The sequence below is a fragment of the Convolutriloba macropyga genome, chromosome 4, assembly GCF_964194025.1.
Source record: "Convolutriloba macropyga chromosome 4, txConMacr16.3, whole genome shotgun sequence".
Classification (NCBI taxonomy): Eukaryota; Metazoa; Xenacoelomorpha; order Acoela; family Convolutidae; genus Convolutriloba; species Convolutriloba macropyga.
In genome coordinates this window covers 42,521,512-42,534,801 of record NC_134471.1, presented here as the reverse complement: position 1 = coordinate 42,534,801, position 13,290 = coordinate 42,521,512, and the positions used below count along the sequence as shown (strand labels likewise).

Sequence of the window (13,290 nt, the reverse complement as noted above, 5' to 3'; positions counted from 1 at the left end):
GTCTTTCAGGGCCGCTCAAAACTCATTTGGATCTGTTGGCAACAGATGAAAAATGCAAAACAGGCTAAAATAAGTGCAGCTAATAGCCAAGCATCTGACAGGGGCGGTAAAGAGGATAAGAGACGGGCCTCCTCTGTCCGAACTTTGATATTCCAACAGACTGTTAGAAATTCCGCAAACTAGTGCTTCTTAATTTTTATGCCGCGTTTATTGAGAAATATTCCTCAAAAGATTTTATTAAAGTGAACTTTTCCGTTAGACTCACTCGAGATATGAGCTCTGCGGGTTGCTTGGTCAAAGAGCCCACATAAGAGGCTTTTACATGACCAGTTACGTCTTGATTCCAACTCCGGTTTTTCAGTTTGGAAAACAAGCTTCTCAAGAATTGCTTGTCACAAATGATACTGAAAGGTTTTCAAACGTGATTCACCGCAACGAAACGAAACCATTTAAAATTCTCCCCACCACTTTGATTGAGTAATGCACCATAAGTAGTAGACTTTTGTGTAGCCCCAATACGATGACGATGATTCTAAAGTGCACTGGGTATCATCTATATACTCCAGGTTTTTCATGTTTTCAAAAAATTTTTGACCAGTTTTTTGAATTTGCAGTTATAAACATAACCGACTAAACGTCGGAAGAATTGCTCTCGAACGACTAGTGGGAGCTCTAATCAATTACAGCCTGCTACAGTCGGGGGGGGGGGGGTAGGAGCCTAAATGGGACCAGGAAGTTCAATAGTGGGCTTCAAAAAACTACATTAGAGGTTAGCATATACAATTATTATGATTTAAAGTGAAAAATGGCACCAGTTTCGGCGCACTTTTCAGGTGACTTTTAATATTAAATTGCCGCCAATTGAGTTCAGCTGCTTCAATTTGTGATTGAGAGAGGTCAAAAGGGTCAAGCAAAAGTTTTGCATAAAAAGACACACGTTTACAATAATTGCTTCTCTTCGAGAGCAATAAAAAATAGATGATTAATGATAGCAAAAGAATCTTAAATAATCAAAAAGCAATCATTAACGTTTTACACCTCAGATGCCTTGTCTCTATCTCTCTTTCCTGTATTACTCTTTATAATCAGTTTCTGGCTTAATTGACTCCACTTTGCATTCGTTGAAAAAATTTTTGTCAACTTTCATTTTGTAAAAGTATGTGCAGAAGTCTTTAATCAAAAGAGAAAAAGAGAAAAAGTTATGATCAAAATTGTAGCTTACAATAGAAGCGGAAACCGTAGCAAGGCAGTACGAATTGCTATTGTCAGGACAATTTAAATTAAAAGGTCTGAATGACAAACGTTCTGCTGATAAGTTTGAAATCAGTAACGTAATACACAAAAGAATGAATCTTGTGCTCTGCGAGACCTTATGTAACGTTTGCAATATTTTTTTGATATCATGTTTTTTTCCAAATACTAAAAATGGCTTAGGTCATCATTTTTTCTACCAAAGGAAATAAAACAACTACAGACCAATATCTCTTTTGCCGGTATTCGGCTAAGTGTTTGGGAATTTAGTTTTCATGTGCGTTGTGTCATTTTTGGAAAATTTGAAGTTCGAAACCCTAACCAGTAAACGAGGTACTATCGAAGCAATTTCTCATATGTCAGCATTATGCGATATAAAATAAACAATAACGAATCTTCACATCGTGTTTTCCTTGACCGCAGTAAAGCCTTTGAAACTGTTGAACATAAGATATTACCAAAATCTGCTGGACATATTTCGAATTCGAGGTGAAATTCTTGGTTTTTTGAAATCATACCTAAGTGAAAAAAAACGGTTTGTTTGCATTAGATTTTTTTATTCTGAAACAGGAGAAGTTAAACGCAGTGTTCGTCAGTGGTTAGTACTGGGACCAACTCTGTTTTTATTTATGTTGTTGATCTTCCGCTTGTTTGCGAAAACAGCAATACAACCCTTTTTGCCAGTGATACGTCAACATACTGTTCTCTAATAGAAGCACATCAGAACATAGAACGAGATCTCCATACAGTTTGAAACTGAATTGGACAAAAACAGCTGAATAATAATAATATTAAATGTAAATTTTTTGAAATCAACTCTAAAAAACCCAAAGCTCTGTGAAGAAATCGAGGTTTTTCAGAAATAAACACAGAAGCGATGAAACATTTGTGTGTTCAATATGGATTCTTAGTTTATGGCACGTTCATAGTCAAGTTAGAAAAATTTAACATAAACTCTTAGCAAAATCGACAACAAACAATAAAAATCTCTGGTAACGCGAGTAAAATTTTTAATTCTTTTGCGAAACTAGACATCAATATAATCAAAATTTTAATAACGCTATCTGAAACAGTAATTCCTACTTTTTACAAACGTTTAGGGATAATTACATATTAGGAAATCAATTCCTTTTAAAAACAATTGTTGTTGGGGTCAGTTACATTGTTCTTCAAGTTATGCTTCATCTTTTTCAGTGTTCCTGAAAAGAGGCATCACCCGACAGCTTCCGACCTATTTGAATGTCTCTCAAACGCTGAACGTACAAATGCACTGTACTTTTTGTGTAGCGTTTGGAAATTCATATCTAATCTAATGAAATTCAAAGCACAAAAGCTGGTGTTTTTCGGATATTAATTCATCTCGGCCTGTTGTTTGAGCTATCGAGCCCACATAGGCTGCTGTCAACTGTTCAAATGCTCGCCTGATTCACGAGCCTATTTTGTTAATTGAGAAACAGTTTGGTTCTCTGAGCTGATCTTATTGATCTCTTTTCTTTTTATTTGTTAGCATGCATTGCGCATTTTCATTTATAACATATGTACAAATATTGGAAATGGCCTGGTACTTTCATCAGAATTACCGGCATTGATTTTGTCAATTAGCTAACTCCAATGCTTAGGCACAATTGGACAATGATCCATCTACCATATTACTGAATTGATAAAATAACCTACTATAATTGGGTAAGTGATCATACTCTAATGATAGGGTGGGCAATAATACAATATGAGCTTTGAGATTGATAGAAATTGTTTTGGACCAACCTGTTGGAATAAGTAGTCAGCATGCAATGCATTTGCACTCTCTAGTATTCCCTGAAACAGTGATTAACATTGAAATTATTTAGCCGGTGGATATAAGACTAAATTTCCAAACAAACCGACAGCTACCCATTCTTTAGGCAACAGTCCTTCGAAGCTGAGTTTTTGATAACTTTCTGTTCCATTCTTGCGTTTGAAAAGATGAGAAGCTTTACGCTGACACATTAAATAATTCAGATCACCTTCAAACCTTGAAACTGCTTTTGTTCAAGTTGTTCTTTCCTTCAAAAATGACAACAGAACTAACAAGGAGGCTCAGTAATGTGCGGTCGCACATAAAGTTCCGACCCCGCTCATCCACAATTTTGTCATAAACGTCTACCGAATGAGAAACAGATAGTAAACCCCAAATTTTTCACAAAAAAATGTGTATGAACAAAGATCGCCTCCAACGCAAATAACTCAGCGGAGTACAATATACCGCATTAGATTCATGAGATCAGTCATTCTTTAGAAAGCAAGTCAAGACGAACAACAAAATCAAACAACAATAACAACAAACATTAGTTACATCCAACACTTTATGTCCATTTTAAAAAATAACTTAATAACAAGCTCAAAATAGGGTTGGATGAAACTGAAACGAAACAAAATAACTTGTACTTCACTAGAAAAATTACGGGACCACTCTTTAAAAAGGCTCGGTAACAATTAGACAAAAAGAACGAAATGTTTAAAAGATAAAGTTAAAAAAATTGCTTATATTTTCAAAAAACAATTAATTTCAAAATAATGAAAACCAATTGATAGCGATTGAAAACGTTCAACATGTTTATGATCACATAAGTCTTCATAGGAGGGCATTAAGACCTGTCATCAATCAATTGTTTATGCGGATACAAAATGAACAACAAATAGAGACGACAAAAAATTCATTTAAATCTTGCGGGAAAACGCTGTCGAAGCCGTAAAGCCATATTTGCCCCCTCAAAACATGTTGGAGCGTTCCTCGAAAGCCAAAAACGTGGTATAGGCCATCTCATGAATGAAAATAGGTAAACCAGAAAAGAGAAAAATGTCAAAGTTGTTTAATATTTTTTTTCGAAAACAATTATTTTCAACGTCATGAAAACCATTAGCTACAAAATGAAATAATCAAATAGGTTCGTCTATTCGTCCAGAGGAAGTGATTGAGACCTGAATTGTTCAGAATATGTCTTACGTCTAATAGAAGAACGTTAAATAAAGACAAAAATAAAAAATAGGTTACTTTTGTGCGAAAAGCCCGTGTCGAAGCCAGTAAGTTCATAACGGATTTTAAACGAAAAGCATTAGATTTTTTACACCTACACCTTCCCTCGACAACAATAGTGTCACTTGTGACCTGTAATTAACGAGACTAGGTAACAAATAAACAAAAAGAACAAAAATGCAAAGTTTAACAACGTTAAAAAGAGTTTTTTTTATTTTTGAAAACAATTGTTTTCAAAGACATGAAAACCGTCAGCTCTCTTCTCAAATCAGAATTCAGGCTGATTTTTTGCTTCATGGAAAGCCAATGAGACCTGTCATTAACCAGGTAATTTGATGCAACTAAAAAAACTTAAAAATGACAGTTAAATACCATTGTAAAAAATTCAATTAAATTCTTCAAGAAAGGGGTGTCAAAGCCGTTAAAACGAGAATCTACGCCTTTCAAGATTTTTATATGTTCAATGGTGCCTTATTTTGAACGTTCAAAATGTAATATGTGAACTGTCAATAATGTCAAAATGTGACGAAAAGAGAAAAACATGAAAAAGAGGGCCGAAACCTAAAATAAAAGAAAATTGTGATATATAGTAGTATCAAAGCCAGAAAACCATAACTTAACGCCTAAAAGCTCAAAAATTGAAATTTAACTCAATATAAAAAATATGGAAGAAGAAGCATTTTTTTGCTGACATTAAGCTACAAGTTGACCAAATTAAGAGAAAAATAGTGGCAAATTCAATAAGCCATTGTTTGTTTAAAAAGCAAACATTTTTAAATGTCAACACGACTATAATCTTTCGAGTAAAAAAAGAGATACAAAAATTTAGAAATTTTGAGGAAGTCTATTAGATCTATCGACAGTGAGTTTTGATGCGATTTGTTCTGTTCTTAAACTAACATAAAAAGCTCATTTTTTTTAAAAAAAGACCGACTGATTACAATCCGTTTTTTTTTCGATTTTAACAGTTCAAGATTAGACCAAAACCAGCCCTGCGTTTGCTGTTCGTCTCAATTGTTTAGAATGTTTATTAGATATAGATAATTTGTTAGTTGAAAAATCAAAAATATGTGCTGCGTTTTTGATAATCATAGAGTAAAGTTAGCAAAAAACGGTAAAAATTTGATTCTAGACTACTGTCAACGGAAGTAGAAGTAAACTAGCTCCTTTGTAGTTTTCAAAGATTGTGTTTGTTGTTTTTCGGGTGCTTCTGGTAAATTTAATCAAAGTGGACTAAATAATCTTATTTCGGGCAATTTTCAATGAAAAGTGCTGAATTTTGAAATATTTTGCCAAATTTTTAGCCAGAAAAAAAGAAATCAAAAGAGTCAGAAATTTAGCTAGAAAAAATAAATCAAAAGATTCAACAATTCTTTTCTGGTCTCTAAAAATAAATTCAACTGTACTAATATTAACAATCTTTACATTTTTAGCAAAATCGACAATATTTTAGGCGAAATTCCGGAAAATGTGAATTAAAAACAACGGAATTATTCCGTCTAATATTCACAAAACTTCAAACCTCAATAACTCCCTGTAAAATACGAAATTAAAAAAAATTAAATTTCATTTTCTACGCTGGAGGGTCTTTTTAATGACACCACTCACAACTTTGTACGATGAATATATCAATCGGTCAAAATTGTCTGATCAAAAATTCCATTTGAGTATATAGTTCCTCCCCCCTCAAGAGGGGTCGGAACAATAACTCACATCTTCCTTAACAAGGAGGGCAGAGCATTGTAGGGTGACACCGAGAAGTTTGTGGGGATTCCAAGTGACAGAGTCAGCCCTAAACACAACAAACCCCTCTAAATTTCTAATCTCTGCAGACAATCTCAATGATTCCGGAATTTTTAACGTATAAGATCTTATAAGACATCTTATCAAAATTTTTGTCGCGTAAGTTATTATCAGTTCAATTCGACAATTGAAGAACTTATCAGTTTGACAGAAAGGAAAGAGTGTGGCTTAGGTCAATTTCAATCGTGTAAGATCCGATTGAAAAATCTTACTAGTTCCTCTAAGTTAATAATTCAGTTTTCCGATGGCCATCATCAGTACATTTATACAAATGCAATGCAAGCCATAAGGTAGTTCAAATTTTAAAAACTATTTTTTCGCATTTTTTAAATCTGAGATTAGGGTTCAACAAAAGTTAATTTTGTGCACTGTCATAAAAGCATTTCATTTGCGCAAGTTTGCGCTGCTGTTCTAAAAGCAAAATTGGGAATTTTTTTATTTCAAAACAACATTCAATTGATGAAAAATTACAAACTTTGCGCATGATTTAAATATCTATTGCAGTTATAGTGCCTTAAGAATTGACGTACGTTAAGAATCTCTATATTAATTCTAACTCGAATGCTATACCACCATGTTTAAGCGCCTATCTTCATATGTTTTAGCGTTCCTTAAACATGCAGCCTAGCGTAATGCATGCATCCTATACCACCATGTTTAAGCGCCATTACTCACATGTTTTAACTGTCCATAAACATGCAGCGTGTTCTGTGACTTGGTTTTATGTGTGTGCGTGCGTGTGTCCGTGAGCGTGCATGCGTATGTGTGTGTGTGCGTGTGTGTGTGTGTGTGTGTTTGTGACCTTCAACTGATAAAATTTAACTGACGTTAACCATGGCTTGGAGTACAACCACTGAAATTTATCCTTGTGCGTTTGTGTGTGAACCTGTTTGCGCGCGCGTGTGTGTGTGTATGTATGAGTGTTTGCGTGCACGCGTGTGAGACCTTGAGCTGTTGACATTTAACTGAGGTTAACCGTTACATTGAGTTTCTTTAATGCAATACCGATTGTTCTTTTTTCATATTATCATTCCTTTTTGCATATCCCAGATGGCCAACGATTTGGCAAGCATCCATTGCTGATTAAAATTAATTAGGGCGGGCAGGTCTGAACTGGTCTAAAGGTTTAAGAGCTTTTGCTCAGAGTTTTTTCATTTTCTCAGACTCTTATCCTGCAACTCAGTTATCCTCCTGACTTTTCTTCGCTAAAACCTTTCTTCGCTTTTCTTGGCTAAAACGTTCTTCGCTTTTCTTCGTTAAAGATAACTTTCAGAAATGACTGCTTAACCAATAAAAGGACTGCAGCAAAGCTTTAAAGATGAGATCGAAAAAATTGAGCAACAAATTATGGTTGCTGTTGAGCGGTTGCAGACGGCATTAAATTAGTCTGTCTATGAAACGAAAAGCCAAGAGTCTGACAGAAAGAAACTCAAAAAATTGAGCATGGCCTTAAGAAAGTGTCCCGAAATAGATAGATTGAGAGCAACTATCAAAAAGACCTTCTTTTGCTCACTTTCCCACTTTCTTTTCTCACTTTCTTTTTCTTTTCTCGCTTTCTTTTCTCTTTTTCTTTTCTCTTTTTCTCTTCTCACTTTCTTTTCTCAATTCTCAATTTCTTTTCTCACTTTCTTTTCCCACTTCCTTTTCTCACTTTCTTTTCTCACTTTCTTTTCTCACTTTCTTTTCTCACTTTCTTTTCTCACTTTCTTTTCTCACTTTCTTTTCTCACTTTCTTTTCTCACTTTCTTTTTTCACTTTCTTTTCTCACTTTCTTTTCTCACTTTCTTTCTCGTTTCTTTTCTCACTTTCTTTTCTTACTTTCTTTTCTCAATTTCTTTTCTCGCTCTCTTTTCTCACTTTCTTTTCTCATTTTCTTTTCTCACTTTCTTTTCTCGCTTTTTCTCTGCTCACTTTTTCTTTCTTTTCTCACTTTCTTTTCAAACTTTCTTTTCTCCCTTTTTTTCTAACTTTTCTCTCTTTCTTTTCTCACTTTCGTTTCTCGCTCACTTTTATCATTTTCTTTTCTCACTTTCTTTTCTCACTTCCTTTTCTCACTTTCTTTTCTCACTTTCTTTTCTCACTTTCTTTTCTCACTTTCTTTTTTCACTTTTTTTCTCACTTTCCTTTCTCACTTTCTTTTCGCACTTTCTTTTCTCATTTTCTTCTCTCATTTTTTCCTCCCTTTTTTCTCACTTTCTTTTCTCACTTTCTTTTCTCTCTTTCTTTCTCACTTTCTTTTCTCACTTTCTTTTCTCACTTTCTTTTCTCTTTTTCTTTTCTCTTTTTCTTTTCTCACTTTCTTTTCTCACTTTCTTTTCTCTTTTTCTTTTATCTTTTTCTTTTCTCACTTTCTTTTCTCATTTTCTTTTCTCACTTTCTTTTCTCACTTTCTTTTCTCACTTTCTTTTCTCACTTTCTTTTCTCACTTTCTTTTCTCACTTTCTTTTCTCACTTTCTTATCTCACTTTCTTATCTCACTTTCTTTTCTCACTTTCTTTTCTCGCTTTCTTTTCTCACTTTCTTTTCTCACTTTCTTTTCTAACTTTCTTTTCTCTTTTTCGTTTCTCTTTTTCTTTTCTCACTTTCTTTTCTCACTTTCTTTTCTCTTTTTCTTTTATCTTTTTCTTTTCTCACTTTCTTTTCTCACTTTCTTTTCTCACTGTCTTTTCTCACTTTCTTTTCTCACTTTCTTTTCTCACTTTCTTTTCTCACTTTCTTTTCTCACTTTCATTTCTCACTTTCTTTTCTCACTTTCTTTTCTCACTTTCTTTCCTCACTTTCTTATCTCACTTTCTTATCTCACTTTCTTATCTCACTTTCTTATCTCACTTTCTTTTCTCACTTTCTTTTCTCGCTTTCTTTTCCCAATTTCTTTTCTCACTTTCTTTGCTTTATTTGTTTTCTCACTTTCTTTTCTCACTTTCTTTTCTCTTTTTCTTTTATCTTTTTCTTTTCTCACTTTCTTTTCTCACTTTCTTTTCTCACTTTCTTTTCTCACTTTCTTTTCTCACTTTCTTTTCTCACTTTCTTTTCTCACTTTCTTTTCTCACTTTCTTATCTCACTTTCTTTTCTCACTTTCTTTTCTCACTTTCTTTTCTCACTTTCTTTTCTCACTTTCTTTTCTCACTTTCTTATCTCACTTTCTTTTCTCACTTTGTTTTCTCGCTTTCTTTTCTCACTTTCTTTTCTCACTTTCTTTTCTCACTTTCTTTTCTCGCTTTCTTTTCTCAATTTCTTTTCTCACTTTCTTTGCTTTATTTGTTTTCTCACTTTCTTTTCTCACTTTCTTTTCTCTTTTTCTTTTATCTTTTTCTTTTCTCACTTTCTTTTCTCACTTTCTTTTCTCACTTTCTTTTCTCACTTTCTTATCTCACTTTCTTATCTCACTTTCTTATCTCAATTTCTTTTCTCACTTTCTTTTCTCACTTTCTTTTCTCACTTTCTTTTCTCACTTTCTTTTCTCACTTTCTTTTCTCACTTTCATTTCTCACTTTTTTTTCTCACTTTCTTTTCTCACTTTCTTTTCTCACTTTCTTATCTCACTTTCTTATCTCACTTTCTTATCTCACTTTCTTATCTCACTTTCTTTTCTCACTTTCTTTTCTCGCTTTCTTTTCTCAATTTCTTTTCTCACTTTCTTTGCTTTATTTGTTTTCTCACTTTCTTTTCTCACTTTCTTTTCTCTTTTTCTTTTATCTTTTTCTTTTCTCACTTTCTTTTCTCACTTTCTTTTCTCACTTTCTTTTCTCACTTTCTTTTCTCACTTTCTTTTCTCACTTTCTTTTCTCACTTTCTTTTCTCACTTTCTTTCTCACTTTCTTATCTCACTTTCTTTTCTCACTTTGTTTTCTCGCTTTCTTTTCTCACTTTCTTTTCTCACTTTCTTTTCTCACTTTCTTTTCTCTTTTTCTTTTCTCTTTTTCTTTTCTCACTTTCTTTTCTCACTTTCTTTTCTCTTTTTCTTTTATCTTTTTCTTTTCTCACTTTGTTTTCTCATTTTTTTTCTCACTGTCTTTTCTCACTTTCTTTTCTCACTTCCTTTTCTCACTTTCTTATCTCACTTTCTTATCTCACTTTCTTATCTCACTTTCTTTTCCCACTTTCTTTTCTCACTTTCTTTTCTCACTTTCTTTTCTCACTTTCTTTTCTCACTTTCATTTCTCACTTTCTTTTCTCACTTTCTTTTCTCACTTTCTTTCCTCACTTTCTTATCTCACTTTCTTATCTCACTTTCTTATCTCGCTTTCTTATCTCACTTTCTTTTCTCACTTTCTTATCTCGCTTTCTTTTCTCAATTTCTTTTCTCACTTTCTTTGCTTTATTTGCTTTCTCACTTTCTTTTCTCACTTTCTTTTCTCTTTTTCTTTTATCTTTTTCTTTTCTCACTTTCTTTTCTCACTTTCTTTTCTCACTTTCTTTTCTCACTTTCTTTTCTCACTTTCTTTTCTCACTTTCTTTTCTCACTTTCTTTTCGCACTTTCTTTTCTCACTTTCTTATCTCACTTTCTTTTCTCACTTTGTTTTCTCACTTTCTTTTCTCACTTTCTTTTCTCTTTTTCTTTTATCTTTTTCTTTTCTCACTTTCTTTTCTCACTTTCTTTTCTCACTTTCTTTTCTCAATTTCTTTTCTCACTTTCTTTTCTCACTTTCTTTTCTCACTTTCTTTTCTCACTTTCTTATCTCACTTTCTTATCTCACTTTCTTATCTCACTTTCTTTTCTCACTTTCTTTTCTCGCTTTCTTTTCTCAATTTCTTTTCTCACTTTCTTTGCTTTATTTGTCTTCTCTCATTTTCTTTTCTCGTTTTTTCACCTTCTTTTCTCACTTTCTTTTCTCACTTTCTTTTCTAACTTTCTTTTCCCATTTTCATTTCTCACTTTCTTTTCTCACTTTCTTTTTTCACTTTCTTTTTCCCACTTTATTTTCTCACTTTTTTTTCTCACTTTCTTTTCTCACTTTCTTTTCTCACTTTCTTTTCTCACTTTCTTCTCTTTTTCTTTTCTCTTTTTCTTTTCTCACTTTCTTTTCTCGTTTTTTTCGCACTTTCTTTTCTCACTTTCGTTTCTCACTTTCTTTTCTCACTTTCGTTTCTCACTTTCCTTTCTCACTTTTTTTTGTCACTTTCTTTCTCACTTCCTTTTCTCGCTTTCTTTTCTCATTTTTTTCCTCCCTTTTTTCTAACTTTCTTTTCTCGCTTTCTTTACTCACTTTCTTTTCTCACTTTCTTTTCTCACTTTCTTTTTTCACTTTCTTTTCTCACTTTCATGTCTCAGTTTCGTTTCTCACTTTCTTTTCTCGTTTTCTTTTCTCATTTTTTCCTCCCTTTTTTCTCACTTTCTTTTCTCACTTTCTTTTCTCTCTTTCTTTCTCACTTTCTTTTCTCACTTTCTTTTTTCACTTTCTTTTCTCACTTTCTTTTCTCACTTTCGATTCTCATTTTCTTTTCTCATTTTTTCCTCCCTTTTTTTCTCACTTTCTTTTCTCACTTTCTTTTCTCTCTTTCTTTTCTCACTTTCTTTTCTCACTTTCTTTTCTCACTTTCTTTTCCCACTTTCTTTTCTCACTTTCTTTTTTCACTTTCTTTTCTCACTTTCTTTTCTCACTTTCGATTCTCATTTTCTTTTCTCATTTTTTCCTCCCTTTTTTTCTCACTTTCTTTTCTCACTTTCTTTTCTCTCTTTCTTTTCTCACTTTCTTTTCTCACTTTCTTTTCTCACTTTCTTTTCCCACTTTCTTTTCTCACTTTCTTTTCTCACTTTCTTTTTTCACTTTCTTTTTCCCACTTTATTTTCTCAATTTCTTTTCTCACTTTCTTTTCTCACTTTCTTTTCTCACTTTCTTTTCTCACTTTCTTCTCTTTTTCTTTTCTCTTTTTCTTTTCTCACTTTCTTTTCTCTCTCTTTTTTTTCTCACTTTCTTTTCTCACTTTCGTTTCTCACTTTCTTTTCTCTCTTTCGTTTCTCACTTTCCTTTCTCACTTTCTTTTGTCACTTTCTTTCTCACTTCTTTTTCTCGCTTTCTTTTCTCATTTTTTTCCTCCCTTTTTCTTACTTTCTTTTCTCGCTTTCTTTACTCACTTTCTTTTCTCACTTTCTTTTCTCACTTTCTTTTTTCACTTTCTTTTCTCACTTTCTTGTCTCAGTTTCGTTTCTCACTTTCTTTTCTCATTTTCTTTTCTCATTTTTTCCTCCCTTTTTCTCACTTTCTTTTCTCACTTTCTTTTCTCTCTTTCTTTCTCACTTCCTTTTCTCGCTTTCTTTTCTCATTTTTCCTCCCTTTTTTCTAACTTTTTTTTCTCGCTTTCTTTTCTCACTTTCTTTTCTCACTTTCCTTTCTCACTTTGTTTTCTCACTTTCTTTTTTCACTTTCTTTTCTCACTTTCTTTTCTCACTTTCTTTTCTCACTTTCTTTTCTCACTTTCGATTCTCATTTTCTTTTCTCATTTTTTCCTCCCTTTTTTCTCACTTTTTTTCTCACTGTCTTTTCTCTCTTTCTTTTCTCACTTTGTTTTCTCACTTTCTTTTTTCACTTTCTTTTCTCACTTTCTTTTCTCACTTTCTTTTCTCGCTTTCGATTCTCATTTTTTTTCTCATTTTTTCCTCCCTTTTTTCTCACTTTCTTTTTTCACTGTCTTTTCTCTCTTTCTTTTCTCACTTTCTTTTCTCACTTTCTTTTCTCAATTTCTTTTCTCACTTTCTTTTTTCACTTTCGTTTCTCACTTTCTTTTTCCTCTTTCGTTTCTCACTTTCTTTTCTCACTTTCGTTTCTCACTTTCTTTTCTCACTTTCTTTTCTCATTTTTTCCTCCCTTTTTTCTCACGTTCTTTTCTCTCTTTCTTTCTCACTTCCTTTTCTCGCTTTCTTTTCTCATTTTTTCCTCCCTTTTTCTAACTTTCTTTTCTTGCTTTCTTTTCTCGCTTTCTTTTCTCACTCTCTTTTCTCACTTTCTTTTCTCACTTTCTTTTCTCACTTTATTTTTTCACTTTCTTTTCTCACTTTCTTTTCTCACTTTCGTTTCTCAATTTCTTTTCTCATTTTGTTTTCTCATTTTTTCCTCCCCTTCTTCTCACTTTCTTTTCTCACTTTCTTTTCTCTTTTTTTTCTCACTTTTCTCACTTTCTTTTCTCACTTTCTTTTCTCACCTTCTTTTCTCTGCTTCTTTTCTCATTTTCTTTTCTAACTTTCTTTTCTCACTTTCTATTCTCACTTTCTTTTCTCACTTT

General features: G+C 32.8%; 1 protein-coding gene across 4 annotated transcripts in view; it reads right to left on the bottom strand.

Moving 5' to 3' along the window:
* LOC142337686 (glutamate decarboxylase-like) overlaps window positions 1–13,290 on the bottom strand; it is a 123,909-nt gene that overhangs the window by 4,569 nt on the left and 106,050 nt on the right. For all 4 annotated transcript variants that reach the window (XM_075387125.1, XM_075387126.1, XM_075387127.1 and 1 more), the window contains 2 exons: window positions 5,978–6,056; window positions 3,016–3,066 (listed from right to left, as the gene is read on the bottom strand). In XM_075387125.1, the coding sequence (XP_075243240.1) occupies window positions 3,016–3,066; window positions 5,978–6,056 (130 nt within the window). The remainder of the gene's footprint in view (window positions 1–3,015; window positions 3,067–5,977; window positions 6,057–13,290) is intronic.